Below are 17,683 nucleotides of genomic sequence, written 5' to 3'. Positions count from 1 at the left end.
AAAAAAAAAAAAAATCCTGAAGTTGTATTAATGTTGATATAGTTTCATTTAACTGATAAATCTATTGTTCCAGATTTGTTTAAGAAAAACAAGCTTTACAGATTTGGCAGTTGTACTAAATAACACATTTTAGTATCATAACTATTTTACTTAAAAAAAATGACCAATAAATATAAGCTCAATCAGTATTTGGAAAGCTGTCTTAAACTGATCATAAAGTACTATTTCAGTAAATGTATAATTTCTCTGCTCTGTAGGACATGTGAGTTTTAATGCAGACGAATTTCTATGACAGTAAAAACAGATAAGTTGTATATATCTCTACTGGTTTTGTTGCAGACAACACTATGCTCCCTACCCGTTCCATCACGGTATCCCAGGTATGTATATGTTATATTATAAATAACACTGGCTTTAGTAAGCTAAAACAATGCACCCTACACATTCCAATAGGTGCCTCAGCTAAATGTACTGTATATGCTATACGTGAAATTTTCTTGAAGTGCTGTTTTGTCTATGTTTTTGAGAGGTCCACTGGATGATTACCTTTTATTCCTAATATATACTGTAAAAGTACAGATTTTAGTGGACTCAAATTTTAGCATATTATTGAAATTCAACATAATATTGAAGAATTAGTGCATTCAACATATAGACAGCCAACAGAAGACTATATACAGGAATTTCAATTAGCGCAGTCATAATTTAATGCAAGATTTAAAGCGCCAAAAGCTCGAAAAAAATTGAATGTACACTTTCAGTATAAAATGTTGAGAATCTTCACTTATTTGTTGAACCTTCTAACTACAGATGTTATGGTTTCTGGAAAAATATCCAGGATACCAGAGAGAAAAATAATTTTCACTAATTAAAATTTAATATATATTTTTTATTTCCTTAACCAGTTTGTTTATATTGTCAATGGTTATTAGTGGGGTTTTTCAGATTGAAGGAGAATTATTACAAATCACGCTAAACTGAAAGGATTGCACTACATTTATCAAAATTCAAATATAGTGATCTAGACATATCAGAAATCCTACTGAATTTCTATGCCTACTTTTGATATGAGTTTGAAGGAAATTTTACTTGTTCTGATAGACCTGTTCCTGAACTTGGTGGTCCTGACCCAGAGTAACGGGACCTACTGTGTCTGTTACCAACATCTTACAGAAACACCCTACAATGGCGAGCGGGCAAGGTCGTCCAGCCGAAGGTCAAGGAAATCACCTGCCCACGTAAGGGTTGACCTGCTTATTCTTTGAAAAAGGTTTTTCAGAAAGACAGCTGTAATGTTAATTAAAAGAGCTGATTTGAACAATATTATTTTAATACATGTAAATACATATAAAAAAAAACCATAAGTTTCCTTTTGACATGGTTTGGAAGAACAACATTTATCTACACGGGTGGTATATATTTGTAGCCACGTTGTCTGGTAAACAGGTATACCTAGCTGATGTTTATCATTAATACAGTGTTGTCTTTAGGTATTATTAAGCCTTTATATGAAGTACATTTGGTAACTTTAATTTCTACATACAGACCAGCCCATCCTCCCTGAATCTGTCGCTGTCCTCTGAAAATGAGGAAGATGTGATGGAGATTTCCTACTACATCTGTATGGTCCACCACGGTAAGAATGAATTATATCAGCAGCTTTCTGTGGGATACATTTATTGTCAGAAATCTTGAAACATAAAATTTTGTTTTAGATAGGACTTACTAGGACAGGTGAGCTCTTTTTGTTAAGGGAGAACATTCAAGTGATTTCAGCATTTACAATACATACAAATTTCATAATTGGTTGATTGAAGTTTATAATGGTTGTGTGTGTGATATTTAATTCACAGTTATAGGAACAAAGTCTGACAACTTCTTGAAGACACTTCTAAACAATGTGTATTGATCAGTTAACAAGAGCGATGCAAAGATCTTATTTAATTAGATTGGGAACTTTTTGCACCCCTTTTGGAAACAAGCGCATAACAATGTATTAGCCTGGTCCGTTCAAATGTCTCCATTGTCTTTCAGCTAGTTTAAAGGATATTTTCATAAATGACTATGTGTATTATAAATGGTACTTTATTTCTAAGAGAAGAAATGGCAGAAGCATCTTTTATCCTATGGACATGATCCAGAGTTGCCAGGTTCTAAAAGGAGTGTGTATAGTATAATATCAGAGGTTGTACGTGGTGGATAGTTTCAGATTTGTCAGAAAGCTCAAGAAAAAGTTGCCTGATTGTGAAAGTGACACGATGTCTAATGTGTTCTCACGTATGTGCATGTTGTAGGTGCTGGGGTACAGGTAGATAAACCAAATTATTGGGTGATGTTAGTGTCAACATACATGCCATATCTAACGATTTTGGCGTGAGACTCGCGAAAAATAGCAATACGAAAAGACGGAATAAGATCAGAACATTTCTGTGTTTTGTGCAGGATTTGAGCACTCACTTTGTAGTATAGGGAAGGCGAGGTCCTGACAGGTCAATGGTATCTGTTTGTGACACAATAACGAACAAATTGTTGATTTTTTGTAGGATCATATCTAAGTATGATGTCAGAAATTGTTGATAAAAAGCAATGGACATTGGAGATAAATCTAATACATTTGTAATTTCCATTTTCAAGCCAAGATCCTACATGGTCGGGTTATGGGGATCCCCTTCTCAGCCAAGCACAGACTTCATTTCTGCTGGCACAGTAAGTATTGCTTAAATACCAAAAGTAGGTTAAAGTTGTTAAAATACAAAGATCATGTATTATAAGGATCAATATTGACTGCAATGAAAGGTTTTTAGCTCACCTGGTCCGAAGCTTATGCCATACCGCAGCGGCCGTCGGCTGTCCAGGGGTGGGGCTCTGTTTGAAGTTTGTTCTCGTTATATCTCAGTTCTGGATGGATCTTTCTGAAATTTCATATGTACTTACAGCATCTACCATGGAGTGCTATATCTTTACTTCATACCATTTATTTTAAACATATTCAGGTGAGCGATACAGGCCCTCTGGGCCTCTTGTTTTCACTGTCTAGACCAAGACGCTGTAGGATTAAGACAGTTAGATGTTATCCTTAGGGTGGGCGGTTCCAGAAATTAATACACAGGAGGGTTGGGCGGCAAGTGAATTATTTTTTAATGGATGGTTGTGACAACACTGAATTGTTAATTTATAATTGAAATATGTGCATGGTTGGGTCAACAAGATCCAGAAATAAAATTGTTTGTGTAAAATAAACTGAAGAAGAAGAATTATGAGGGTCATTCCAAACAATTCATCCTAAATCAAATTATCATTTTCTAGTAAAACTATGATTGCAGTCATGTTAAAGCAAGGTTTAAAAAAGTTTGTAGGGTTTATACTTTAAGTAATAAATTATGTTTAGACTCATAAAACAAAAAAGGAAGATCACTTTTTGAAGACTCATAACAGGAAAAGGCTCACAATCTTTCATCACCATTTACAAAAGAAGCCTTTTATTATGAGTTTTATTTTCTGTACTGTAATGTGTTTTAGGTGATTACCTGATGGTGACACTGCCTGGTCACTTCACACACCTGTTGAATGTAGGACTGGAGTTTGAGCCCTGTCTCCATATACTACTACATGGTAGGCTACAGTAGTTCATGCGCAGTGAAACCTTGTTACCTTATGGTCAGGACTGATGATATTGATATTCCTGGCTCCATTTTCATGAATGATCTAAACTTTCAGAACATTACTAAATTCGAATTCTGCCATCTTTAAATATCTCCTGAATGTTTTTCTATACATGCAACAATACAATAACGGCACAGGACTGATGAAATGGTATCTTTTTTGGCAACAAGAAAATTGTCTGTGCATATAAGGTACATCTAAGACTGTTTGTACATAAAGAAAGAAAAAAGGACTGTTTATAAATAAAAGAAAAGGGGAGAAATGAAGAAACGAACAAATAAAGTGGTACATATGATTTTTTTTCTTTTCCCCAGACAAGACATTGAGGCTTAAAGCCATAGTGAACCAGGCCAGTGTGACACCAGAGGGCAGTACTCCCTCGCCGTTTCTTCGTCAGAACTCCGAAGACGAACTCCCCGTGTCGGTTCTGTCCACAACAGCAGAGAATCTTTCCCACCTGTCCAACACCTGTCTCCATGCCATTCAGAAGGACTCACCTACAGGTAAGCACAGATATATAGGTAGGTCAGTCTTAATCACGTGTCCATGTTTTATTGAAGACTGCGTTTTGTTGTATGCTTGTCATAATTTTGGATGGGATGTATTATGGTATTAGGAGAGTCCATCTGGCTGTCCATCTGTCCACACTTCGATTTCTGCAAGATAACTTGGTTGAGTTATATTTAATATTGATGAAATTTAAAGCATGTACAATTACATATAAAGACTGAAGCTAAGTTTGAAGTGTTCAAGGTTTTTTTCAAAATCAATTAGCATACTGTGCTCAGATTGATGGAAGATTTCTATATCGTAACTATATCAAATACAAATTATGACTATGTTCTGATGAAACTTGGTCAATATTACAAATGAAGTTGAGAAAAATCTGCACTGATCGCATACTGCATTCTGATAGGTTAACAGTTTCATCACAATAGCTTAAGGGTAAGGTTATTGACATTGAAAACTACATCACAGAGGAGTGATTGATTCTATTTCTTGCCAACCGTTTTGTCAAATCAAAATTAATATTATCTGTCTAGTTCCAAGGAAAAGATAGAACTGTCTAGCACCATATAAAATGTGGATATCCATGTTTGATTGGCAAAAACGTATAAAAATTCATATCTTCACAGTGTGGTACCGATGTAAACTAATGAAGTGATACTACATGTATATCCAAAGAAACTTTCATCCAGTCAAAATTTGGCCCTTTGCAGATAAGATCACTTTTCGCTTAGTGTTACTTTTTCGCCCCTCACATTTAGTGTTATATAATGTTTACAAATAATCACTGTAATGATAAATTCACCATTGTTACGGAGGGCAATAAATGAGAAAATCAAACTGCAGCGAAAAATTTCCAGTATACACCATCACATTTCATAATAAGAAATGTGATATACAGAAGGGAGGTAACTATCAATATTTCATTGTATTGTTGTAGATTTGTACCTGTTTGACTACAGTCGTGGGGATGTATGGAAGGTGGTTGTAAACACCGACATTCTGGTAGATATATTTACTGAGACTGTGATGCCCTCGACAAGGTCCGCTCTTCTCCACTACGTACTGCTGCGCACGAGGGACTTCTGGCTCCTCAAACGGGTAGGCTGAATAGATTTACTGTGTTATGAACAATGACAGGGAAAACTCATGAATACCATGATTGATCTTAAATTATTGGAGGTTGACACTTTATATTCTTCTATTTCTCATTTTAGTTGTCAGTATCTTATAATTATGGTGTATAAATCAATTTAATTTTCTGAAATAGCTAAAAAATAAATTGTGTTTTTGGAAATTCCCTTTCTGAAATGAAAAGTATGTTTGCATGAAATTTTCAGTTATTTGAGATGATAAGCAATGATATTGCTAGTCCAGAAGTTCCAGGATTGATGGCTGAGTTCTTAGCAGGTAATATATCTATAGATTTGGTATTTACTGTAAAAATGTTACATAGAGGAATTTATAGAACTCTTAAGTAATCTCTAATTACTGACAGCTGTATCAGAAAATGTCATAGCTGTTAGAATAAAAAAAATAGGAATTCAATATCTGAACATGCATTATATTAAACTAGCAGAAGAGTGCATTAAGTTTAGTAGATACAAGAATTATTTTCCTTGACTCAGTATTGTACAGAATGTTAAATATTTTGCTTTAAAAAATAAGGATATTTTGTTTTCAATCAGCAAAAAATTCTATTTCATTGTATTTTGTTAGTATAATGATCAGTGGATCCTAAACTGAAATGTCTAAAAATGAAGTATGTTTTAATGCTAAGAGTTGTTTTGGATGAAAACATATATTTTGCTTGGGTATAGGAGCATTGGGTGACGTATTACTCTTAAATGGGGTGTAAAAATGTTTTAAGTCAATGTCTTGTTTGGTCACTTGATTTTCTAACTATTTTTGCAAGTTTTCTTCAGATAAAATATTCCTGAGTAATATCAAAGATCAAACATACACTCCTAGGTATAATATATCTGAAAAATTGCAATGAAAATTTATTTGAATTCACAATCAATGCTCTTTACAGATTAATGTTGTGAGGTGACTCTAGATATAAAAGATTTTCAGGAAGCTTTGAAAATAAATATACTGATCAAATGTGTGCTTATCATGTGGTCTGTACTGAAGAACTAAAGTAAGGTACCGTCAGTGTACCCAAAACGGGACAGTTTTCTTTTAATATCAATGTATTTCATTCCATAGCATCAATTCAAAATTGTTTGTTCATTTTTCATAGATAGATACCAAGTAAATATTTCCGACACATGGTTCAGTAAATGGAATGTAAAATACTATCAGGGTCACATAGACCCATGAAGAGGTGTAACTGTACCCAGAAAAGGACAGTTTCTGGGGCCTTTTTCCCACAAGTTTTGGCGTTAGATGTTTGTCTCTTGTGTGTGTACTTTTTTAAGTGAAGCAAGATGAAAAAGTAGAATAAAAATGTTGATAAACCAACACAATTATCTGGCACGAAGATCCAACGTCCTACGGGCAATTGTCTGTGGTCTGTCTGGTACAGAAATCAGAAGTAAGATGGTTTATGGTCTTTCAGGGACAACCTACTCCAGCATGAGGAGACAGGTGGACCGGGAATGTCTGAGGTTACTGCCCTTTACTGTGACGGAAACCTTCCGGGGCCAATATGATAAGGTAAGCTTTTCACTCACCACACTCAAAGAGCAAAGTGAGCTTATGTATGCTGTGGTGTGGCATCCGTCATCAGTCCATATATTGTCAACTTCTGTTATAAAATACTACAATCCAGAATATGGGATATCCTATTTTCATCTTAAGATTCAATCACAAATTTAATGTCACCAATATTTTGTATACTACATATTCAAATATATTCTATTTATCACTTATCACTGATTTGAATCCTCGTCAAACTTGATCCTTTAAATAGGTATATTTAGGTATTTAGCTAAATTAATGGATCTAAGAGGGATAAGTATGCATATTGATCAACCTTCATTTAGCTTTAATGATATTACTTATGTCAAAATTGTATTCAAATTAAGTATTTTGAAAAGTATGTAAGGAAATCTAGGTATTTTGTGTAGGTGTTAATGATGATCATTTTGAACCCCTACGACAAACTTGTTTTTAATTTTGATAATTATAAAAATATTAATTATTTAAAACTGACCTTAGCATGTTTTAAAGGTAATAAAGCTTGGCAAAACTTAGTTCAGAGGTTTCTTAGAGAATTAAAAATCTTCAAACATTTGAAATTATTAAAATTGTGATATGGTTTATATATGCTTACAGTTTTACTAAGGAAGCAGTGTAAATGTCTATGAGAATGTCAGTCGTGTTGCTGAAATACTGTTGTCATATATTTTGTCAGACAAGGGACAATGTAATGCAGGCTCGTCTGACATACTCGACGCTCAACAGTGTCAAGATAGGCACACGTACGGCCCAGGATAGACAGCGCCGCGGCAATGTGGGGGAGGACATGTGGGACACACTTCGGCGCCACCTACAGTGGAAGCAGCTCAATAACAACACTCTGCGCTTCTCAAACAGTGTTATACATAAAGCCACGCACCAGCTGGAGACAGGAATTGGGGCGGTAGGTATTACATGAAAATAACAAGTAGTAAAAAAAACAAAAACAAAAAACTATTCATTAAATATTAAGTCTTTTTAAATATTGAGTTTAAAAATCAAAGCTTTATTTTTTACTTAGACATATTGTACCAGTTTGAATTGGATGTTAAACAATGTTTGAAATTTACTTTTTCAGAAAAGCTCCACAAAGGAGCAGTCAACCAGTATAGAGAAGACATTCCTCAGCACCTTCAACACACGTATTAGCAGGTACACAACGGCAGCTGTAACCATGCTGAATTTCATGTCTTAACTTTAATTACATTAAAAGTAAAGCGATGAGTATAGTAACTCCTCAAGCCTGGTTCCCATTCTTCTTTTACCAAATTGCCAATACTTTATATCCTTTATGAAAACCAGGCTTCAGGAGTTGCTTCTGTTGTTTTAATGTTCATTATCAAATTACTTTCAAGAGGGCTTGTATGCCAAGAAGTATATCCTCCTGAAACCAAGAAGATAATCCATAACAAATATATGAAATATTGGATGTTGGTTCTTAGGGATCTTTCCCTACATCTTTTATTGATTACATTGGTATAAAAATATTTGCATACAAATAGGATCTCATAGTGGGTGAACATTGTTCGTCAGCGTTCAGAATATTTAAAAACAGCTTTGTTGTTAGCATTCCAGTGTTACCCTTCAGAAGTTCAATATGACTTGACTTTTCTCATACTTTTTGTTATGCAGAACATTCTTTGGCCAACCAATGGCATTAATATAATAACATTATATTTCTTACCCTTGCCATGTGATTTTGACCTATAACTGCCTTGCTGTGTAGTTCTAGGACAGACTCGCCCTCCCCCTCTACACAGATTGACGGCAGTAAGAGGGTGCGGCCGGACACTGTACTGGGCAATGCCCCGCCCTTCCTACAGAGCAGCCACACAACTGAGGCGTCTGATAGTGCTATGGCTTTGGTAAGTGACCTTTTGGCCGTTATCAGAACCTGCCTTTCTAGTTACTAATCAAAAGGGATCATGGAGTATAATGATGAGTTATCTAGTCGCTAGCCTTTAATTTGGATAGTTACATGTAGTCTTTGGTTGGACTTCTAGTGCAGGTGACTTCAATTAAAATGGTACAGTAAAACACATCTATACGAACCTCAAAGTCCTATTCTAACATGATTTGTTTACAACACTTGTTTTGACTTGATATGTCATATCATATTCTTTAATCTGTAGTAGACCATAGTTCATTACAATGCTTCCATAGCATGGAGCATAATTGACTGTGTAGTTTATTGTCTCAATTGATTTTGTCTATTAAAATGAAAGATTTAAGATATTCTGTGCACTTACCTTAATTTAAAACTGAAACTTGCATTTGATCGGTGTGTTGTTAAAAGCTAAACCAAAAATGAAACAATTTACTTGCACAAGTATCACAGTAACCTGGATATGTTTCCATTTGTAGAAAATCACATTTCTTAGAAATGCCAATTTTGTTTCAGACCAGGGACCTCCTCAGCAACCATATGACTCGGCACATGAGGAAAGAGTCGAAGAGCAAATCACAGAGTGTAGCCAAGGAATATGTCTACTGTCAGGTATGACTTCTTGAAAATAAGATCAGTTTAGGTTATCAGTTGATACTTGACCATCCGTTTTTGTGTGAAGGTTTAAAAACAAGCTTTTCACGTGTAAATAAATTAAATACAGATACATTGTCTCTGCATAAACGAGTTAAAGTTACACTGTATTATTTTGTATAAACAAATAAAAACTTTGTGGTAAAAGATATGTGCTTCTATATGGAAAAAAATAAAACATACAATGGCTTTAATTAAACAAGTGAAAGATAAATTTTTGTTGTTTATCTATAAAAAAGATTTTTTTTTTTACTATTTTATTTTTTTACAAGATATCTAAAAAAATGTATTTTTCTTATTTTTTTAGATATCTTTAATAACTTATAACGATAAACTATTCTGATATGGATGTTTTGTTTGTTGCAGCTACAGCAGTCACGTCAGTTGTGTCACCTCCTGTGGAACCTACGTGGTCCCTTACTGCCATACACTGACCTCGACTTCCTACCCAACCTGTAAGCCTGTCACGACTCCCTGACCCGACTCCCTACCCTGCTGATCTAGCTATTCTAGTTCTAGCTCTAGGGACTGTCTTTATGAAGTATCTATATATAAAACATGGCTGTTAGTTACATACAAAAATCAATCAACAAAGATCATAGGTTTACAAGCTACAGCATTGCTGCAGTGATCCCACTGCCTGTTGGTATAAAAAAACAGAGAGCAGCTTATGTTTTTAAAAAGGAATTGAATTTATTTTAGAGAACACCTTAGAATCATTTGTCCCTTGTTGTGAAAAAAACACAAACCAAAGATAGTCTACTAAAATTTGTCTAGGGCTCAAGTTATCACATTTCAAGCATTCCTACTAATCTTATAACATTACCGATACATTAATGTTACTGATGTTTACTGCATATTATATGTTCCTTGGGTTATATCTCATGAGAAGTGATCAAACCCATATTTGTTATTTTCCAATGAACTGTACCATGCACGAAAAAACATCAGTATGTACTAATTGTTCCATGGCTGTTTTGGGAAGAGTCAAAACTGTTGTCCTGAGTTGCAGAGGACGAACTGGACAATACATTTTTTTGGATAGAAATTGAATTTTTATGTACATAATAATTGGACGGTTGTTATCATAATATCAACTACATCCCAATCCTATTTCTGTGACAGCCTTGACCCCTGTACTGAGGATGAGTATGAGCTGTTTCAGTTGTTTGAGAGGTACTACCAGACCTGTCAGGACCTCGCCTTCCCTATACTACAAGGTGAGTGCTCAAATCCTGCACAAAACACAGAAATTTCCTTGTCTTATTCCGTCTTTTCGTATTGCAGAGTTATCTGCTCTTGTGAGCAGGTACTGATTGTTACGCCATTTGTTTGTGAGAATAACGTCATAACTTTTTGAGAAAACGACGTAATTTTCTCACACAAACTAATGACGTAAAATCAATTCCTGCTCACAAGAGCATATAACTCTGCAATACAAAACGACATTATATACTGGATGAGGTTCCCTCATATTTCAATTTATTCTCTTTTATTAGTTCACCTGCCCGAAGGGCAAGTGAGCTTATGTCATGGTGCGGCGTCCGTCGTTCGTCCTTGTCCGTCAACTTTTCCTTTAAACAACTTCTTCTGAAGAACGGACAGGCCTAGAGTCATGATACTTGGCCGAAAGCTTTGTTTGTAGGAGCCCTAGAAAATGACCTTGACCTACTTTCAAGGTCACATGGGTCAAATATGTCAAAAACTTTAAACGACTTCTTCTGAAGAACTAAAAGGTATAGAATCTTCATATTTGGCTGATGGCTTCCTGGGATGGAGCTTAACAAAGTTTGAGAATGAAAATGACCTTGACCTTCTTTCAAGGTCACAGGGGTTAAATGTGTCAAAAGCTTCAAATGACTTCTTCTGAAGAACTGAAATGTATAGAATCTTTATATTTGATTAATGGCTTCCTGGGATAGAGCCTGACAAAGTTTTTGGATGAAAATGACCTTGACCTTTTTTCAAGGTCACAGGGGTGAAATGTGTCAAAAGCTTCCAATGACTTCTTCTGAAGAACTGAAAGGTATAGAATCTTTATATTTGATTAATGGCTTCCTGGGATAGAGCCTGACAAAGTTTTTGGATGAAAATGACCTTGACCTTCTTTCAAGGTCACAGGGGTGAAATGTGTCAAAAGCTTCAAATGACTTCTTCTGAAGAACTGAAAGGTATAGAATCTTTATATTTGATTGATGGCTTCCTGGGATAGAGCCCGACAAAGTTTGAGGATGAATATGACCTTGACCTACTTTCAAGGTCACATGAGGCAGATATGTCAAACACTTCAAACGACTTCTTCTAAAGAACTGGAAGTTATAGAACCTTAATATTTGGCTGGTTATTTCCTGGGAAAGAGCCCAACAAAAATTGCGAATGAAATTGACCTTGACCTACTTTCAAGGTCGCAGGAGTCAGATATTTCTACACTTAGAACAACTTCTTCTGAAGAACTGAAAGGTATAAAATCTTAATATTTGGCAGGTGGCTTCCTGGGAAAGAGCCAAACAAAGTTTGCGAATTAAAATGACCTTGACTTGCTTTCAAGGTCACAGCGTTCAAATATGTCAAACAGTTCAAACTACTTCTTCTGAAGAATTAAAGGCATAAAATTATAATATTTGGCTGGTGACTTCCTGGGATAGAGCTCACCAAAATTTGCGAATGAAAATGACCTCAACCTACTTTAGAGGTCACAGAGGTCAACAACATTTTAATGGATTTGCTCTTAAGAACTAAAAGGAATGGATTCATAAGATTTGGCTGGTAGCTTTTTGGAATAGAGCGAACCAATTTGAGAAGAAAAATGACATTGACCTACTTACAAGGTCACAGGGAAAAATATGTCAAGCAACTTCTGAAGAAGAATCAAAAAGCATAGAATCTTATAATAATATTTTGCTGGTAGTTTCAACAGATGGAGCCAACAAAGTTTGCGAGGGAAATACTTTTAGTGCAATATAATATTTAATGAGAATATTTTGCTATGACTGCTTAAATATTCAGATGAGCGATACAGGCCCCCTTGGGCCTCTTGTTTTAAATTAGTTTCACTTCCCTGTTTTTTTTAAATTTTTAAATCATTCTGTACTTGTTTCAGGATTTTCATCCTATTTCACAGCTATAGGAGCAAGGGTTCTGAACAAAAGGTAAGACTTGTTTTTAGATGTCTGTTAGATAACTCTATTTTAAGCTGATATTCATCTGATTTGTATTCAAGAAAAGGTTTAAAACCATCTTGCCTCTTTTCCATTACTTTGATTTTAAATTGTTACTTGCATTTAGAAATTGTTACTGCAAAAAATAGGCAGTTCTTTAAATTTCCGTACCTTGAGTAAGTCTTAGGATCAGTCAAAATTAGGTTGATCACTAGTTTTTTCCAATTACACATTTACTTGTTTATTGAAAAACATCATATGCATTTTGTAATTAAGTCCTCAAAACGAAGTCGGGGACTTATTGGTTTTACTCTGTTTCCTAATCTTCTTCTTTTTTTCTCCTTCTTCTTCCGCATTAAAATTGTTTCTGTAAGTTTTCTCAGAAACAGTTCATTAGATTCCAATGAAACTTTACATGAGTATTGAGGCATGTGCCTAGATGTGCAGAACACCTTTTATTTAACAGCTGCACATCCAAGATGGCCACCGCGGCCTCTGATATACTAACACATTTAAAGGTGTATGCCAAGGTGATGCCATTTGTCCCTCTCTTTTCCCAATGTTGCTTAGGCTTGGTATTCAATGGCACTGTCAACTCTACCCTGACATCTGTTTTGCATCTTTTCGACTAGGGAGGTAGTTTGGGGGACTTCTGTAACGGTCCCCCATTACAATTAGTACTTGTTTATTACTTGCAATCATTTCCTTAAAAGACTCCTTATAATTCTGTCACTTAATAACCCTGAAATTGGATATTATGTTGTATTAGATTACAGCTATAAACAGTGAGTTTCTTACATGTCAGATTTTGAAAAGTCTTATTGTATAAAAGTGATTTTAAGCCTTTGTTTTTGTTTCACAATTAGAACTTATACTATTATCCATATGTTGTAAAGCGCTTTAGAGTAATTTTACAAATTATATAGGACGCTATATAAATTTTGTATATTATTATTATTATTATTGAAATATTGATAATCTCTGGTGTTGCAGTTTGTTCTTCCAGTACATAGACAGAGGAGTTCTGCGGTTGACGGGAGATTTCATGGCTCAAGTTTTGGGAGGTGAGGCAAAAAGTGTTTACACAACTGACAAGTTATGTTATCTAGTGTAGTTAAAAGAAGCATGTCCCTCTGTCTTGAATGCTCCAAGTTGTGTGGAATGTATTGGATTTGTCAATTAAGGTGGTAACATTATCTTGTATTATGGAATATAAACTACATGATGTTAAATAAGGTTTCATTCATGAACAGATCTGGAAGGTTTCATTTAAACAAGCTGAAAAAGAGACTTTGTTTCATGATTCTGGTATGAAAATGGAAATGAGACTTCTGTCTTAACCCTTTCACCCCTAGGTAACTTTAATAGACTCTACCATACATTGATCTGGACGAGTCCATTAAGGTCTACAGTGACGAAAGGGTTCAGGGTTACTGTCCCACTGCACTGTGGTTTTTCCTATGAACAGTAACCTCCCTTTAACTTCCGTTTGGATGTAACTGTAGCACAGTTCTGCCAGGACACTTCCACTGTCCAGGTAGCTCAATCAGTAAGAGCGATAGTATTTCAATCTGAAGTCCAGGGCAGTGGTACAGGGATCCTTAATTTTAATGCTATGTGGCAGTGGTACGGGGATCCTTAATTTTAATGCTATGTGGCAGTGGTACGGGGATTCTTAATTTTAATGCTATGTGGCAGTGGTACAGGATTCCTCAATTTTAATGCTATGTGGCAGTGGTACGGGGATTCTTAATTTTAATGCTATGTGGCAGTAGTGCGGGAATCCTCAATTTTAATGCAATGACAATGGTACTCATAAAGTTATCAACACGTTTGACGGATTTCCACTATAACGATGGCGATATTGAAGTAGCCTCCAAATAGGGGGGAAATAGGTAATCTTTAAAAATCTTCTTCCTCTCAACCAATAGAGGGATTTTGACCAAATTTGCTCTAGAGCATCTTTGGACAACGGAGCCTCAAGTTTGTATAAACGGAGGGTGTGGTCCCTTCTTTGGAGCAAATGAGTGGGCCCATTAGGGGAAATAGGGGAAAACATTAACAAATGTGGTCTGAAGCATGCTTAGGGGGAAAAAACTCAATTTGTTTAATTTGTATAAAAAGGTGCATGTGAGGCCCAATAGGGGAAATAGAGGAAATTTGGGACATAACATGGAAACTCATTTTCTTGTTGTCTTTCCCACTTATGTAGTTCTTCTTGCAACTTTGTTTCTTGTACTCCTTTGATAAACCTGTATGGTACTCACCCGGTTTTAAATTGAAAAATAAAATACCAGGTGAGCTATTAAGGCCCCTGGGCCTCTTGTTTGATTATTTCATCATCTGAGTTATTAGTTGCTTGCCATTAAAATGTGATTTTCCTGTTGCAGATTTACCTGATGGAAGTGAAAATATCAAATTCAAGCAGCAGCTTATATCCCGACTGCCCGTGGTAATATTTTACATCTGCTTCTGAGTGATTCAGTATCATTACTATTACTTTTGACACTTATTTTTGTTATGATGATTTTCATAAGCATTATTTGACATTGTTTGTGTTCTGACAAGTCAATCTCATATCAGTTCCTCGACATTGAATATCCTATTTAGGGTGTGTTTAGTAAAGAAAATGATTCAGAACGCACCTTTGACTATTACGATTGACATTACTTTCTCTGTAAATCATGTTTATTTGACCACTGTTTGTTATAAAGTAAACATAAGTTGAACTTTTATTTACTTCCTGATATTCGTGTTAACAAGGTTTTGTCTCTTATAATGGTATTACATTGCTTGTTAAATGTTTTATTATAACTCTGCCATTTCTGTCTTTTCTCTTCTCTTTGGGTCATTAGCCAATCCAACATACAATGTATAAACATATAATATTAAGCATGACTGACTAAAATAAAGTGCTCAAGTTCAGTATTCAATTTTATATCATAATTTTAATTTCATTAATAGTCAGCAATTTAAAAACATGCTATAGGAACACATTAATGACTACCCGGTAAACCAAAACTGTTTACTAATGCCGTTTCTAGATTTTTGTTTTTGTTTTGTTAAATTATCTTATCATGATCTGACCATTGCTGTAATGAATGACTGGATATGCTAAATTAGCAGGTAAATTGATATGAACTTACGAGACCTCATCAAATAGCGCTACGTTTCAGTAGGGTTTACCACTGTGTTTGTTATCACTCAGGATTTGGCAGAGGAGTGCTACAGGCAGTGGAACCATCCAATCTGTCAGAGATACTTAGCTCAGAAACAGGTCACACAACTACTGACAAGTAAGTCAGAGATACTTAGCTCAGAAACAGGTCACACAACTACTGACAGGTAAGTCAGAGATACTTAGCTCAGAAACAGGTCTCACAACTACTGACAAGTAAGTCAGAAATACTTAGCTCAGAAACAGGTCTCACAACTACTGACAAGTAAGTCAGAAATACTTAGCTCAGAAACAGGTCACACAACTACTGACAAGTAAGTCAGAGATACTTAGCTCAGAAACAGGTCACACAACTACTGACAGGTAAGTCAGAGATACTTAGCTCAGAAACAGGTCTCACAACTACTGACAAGTAAGTCAGAGATACTTAGCTCAGAAACAGGCCACACAACTACTGACAAGTAAGTCAGAGATACTCAGCTCAGAAACAGGTCTACAACTACTGACAAGGAAGTCAGAGATACTTAGCTCAGAAACAGGTCTACAACTACTGACAGGTAAGTCAGAGATACTTAGCTCAGAAACAGGGCACACAACTACTGACAAGTAAGTCAGAGATACTTAGCTCAGAAACAGGTCTCACAACTACTGATAAGTAAGTCAGAGATACCAGGCACAGAAACAGGTCACACAACTACTGATAAGTAAGTCAGAAATACCAGGCACAGAAACAGGTCACAAAACTACTGACAAGTAAGTCAGAAATACTTAGCTCAGAAACAGGTCACACAACTACTGACAAATAAGTCAGAGATACCAGGCCCAGAAACAGGTCACACAATTACTGACAAGTAAGTCAGAGATACTTAGCTCAGAAACAGGTCAAAAAAATACTGACAAGTAAGTCAGAAATACCAGGCACAGAAACAGGTCACACAACTACTGACATGTAAGTCAGAAATACTTAGATCAGAAACAGGTCACACAACTACTGACAAGTAAGTCAGAAATACCAGGCACAGTAACAGGTCACACAACTACTGACAAGTAAGTCAGAAATACTTAGCTCAGAAACAGGTCACTCAACTACTGACAGGTAAGTCAGAAATACCAGGCACAGAAACAGGTCACACAACTACTTACAAGTAAGTCAGAAATACCAGGCACAGAAACAGGTCACACAACTACTGACAAGTAAGTCAGAAATACCAGGCACAGAAACAGGTCACACAATTACTGACAAGTAAGTCAGAGATACTTAGCTCAGAAACAGGTCACACAACTACTTACAAGTAAGTCAGAAATACTAGACACAGAAACAGGTCACCCAATTACTGACAGAAATGCCTGGTAAGTGATATGTCACGAAAACCTGGTTCAGAAGAAGGTCGCACAACTACTGACAGGGATGTTGTTACAAGAACTATATTAACTAGAGGCCAATGGCTACATACATGTAGCTGGTGGGTTAGCATTGGGTTAGCATTGTTTGTATCCCAAATATCACTATTAATTTTCAACAGATTTAAATAAATAGATACCGTGCAATTTTTGTCTGTTGATGCTATCAGGAAAACTGACAGTATCAATGAATTCTGATCATGCTGCAGGGGTATAGGGAGCAGACGTAGTAGACGATCGACACCACACTGCAGGGATATAGTGAGCAGACATAGTAGACGATCGACACCACACTGCAGGGATATAGTGAGCAGACGTAGTAGACGATCGACACCACACTGCAGGGGTATAGGGAGCAGACGTAGTAGACGACCGACACCACACTGCAGAGGTATAGGGAGCAGACGTAGTAGACGACCGACACCACACTGCAGAGGTATAGGGAGCAGACGTAGTAGACGACCGACACCACACTGCAGAGGTATAGGGAGCAGACGTAGTAGACGACCGACACCACACTGCAGAGGTATAGGGAGCAGACGTAGTAGACGA

At 36.0% G+C, this 17,683-nt stretch overlaps 1 protein-coding gene across 1 annotated transcript in view; it reads left to right on the top strand.

Annotated features, from left to right (window-relative positions):
- The window catches only part of LOC110443413 (protein pigeon-like), a 31,946-nt gene that overhangs the window by 7,185 nt on the left and 7,078 nt on the right, over window positions 1-17,683 (top strand). Inside the window, exons 10-28 of the mRNA XM_021487626.1 lie at window positions 340-380; window positions 1,102-1,238; window positions 1,546-1,636; window positions 2,635-2,706; window positions 3,520-3,612; window positions 3,978-4,166; window positions 5,111-5,271; window positions 5,511-5,580; window positions 6,734-6,831; window positions 7,532-7,759; window positions 7,934-8,007; window positions 8,582-8,720; window positions 9,257-9,352; window positions 9,761-9,849; window positions 10,520-10,614; window positions 12,495-12,543; window positions 13,546-13,616; window positions 14,943-15,004; window positions 15,761-15,848. Coding sequence (XP_021343301.1) covers window positions 340-380; window positions 1,102-1,238; window positions 1,546-1,636; window positions 2,635-2,706; window positions 3,520-3,612; window positions 3,978-4,166; window positions 5,111-5,271; window positions 5,511-5,580; window positions 6,734-6,831; window positions 7,532-7,759; window positions 7,934-8,007; window positions 8,582-8,720; window positions 9,257-9,352; window positions 9,761-9,849; window positions 10,520-10,614; window positions 12,495-12,543; window positions 13,546-13,616; window positions 14,943-15,004; window positions 15,761-15,848 — 1,943 coding nt within the window. The remainder of the gene's footprint in view (window positions 1-339; window positions 381-1,101; window positions 1,239-1,545; window positions 1,637-2,634; window positions 2,707-3,519; window positions 3,613-3,977; window positions 4,167-5,110; window positions 5,272-5,510; window positions 5,581-6,733; window positions 6,832-7,531; window positions 7,760-7,933; window positions 8,008-8,581; window positions 8,721-9,256; window positions 9,353-9,760; window positions 9,850-10,519; window positions 10,615-12,494; window positions 12,544-13,545; window positions 13,617-14,942; window positions 15,005-15,760; window positions 15,849-17,683) is intronic.

The sequence above is a fragment of the Mizuhopecten yessoensis genome, unplaced genomic scaffold, assembly GCF_002113885.1.
Source record: "Mizuhopecten yessoensis strain PY_sf001 unplaced genomic scaffold, ASM211388v2 scaffold716345, whole genome shotgun sequence".
In the NCBI taxonomy this organism is placed as follows: domain Eukaryota; kingdom Metazoa; phylum Mollusca; class Bivalvia; order Pectinida; family Pectinidae; genus Mizuhopecten; species Mizuhopecten yessoensis.
The sequence above is the reverse complement of the archived record's forward strand: the minus strand, read 5'-3'. Positions and strand labels throughout refer to the sequence as shown.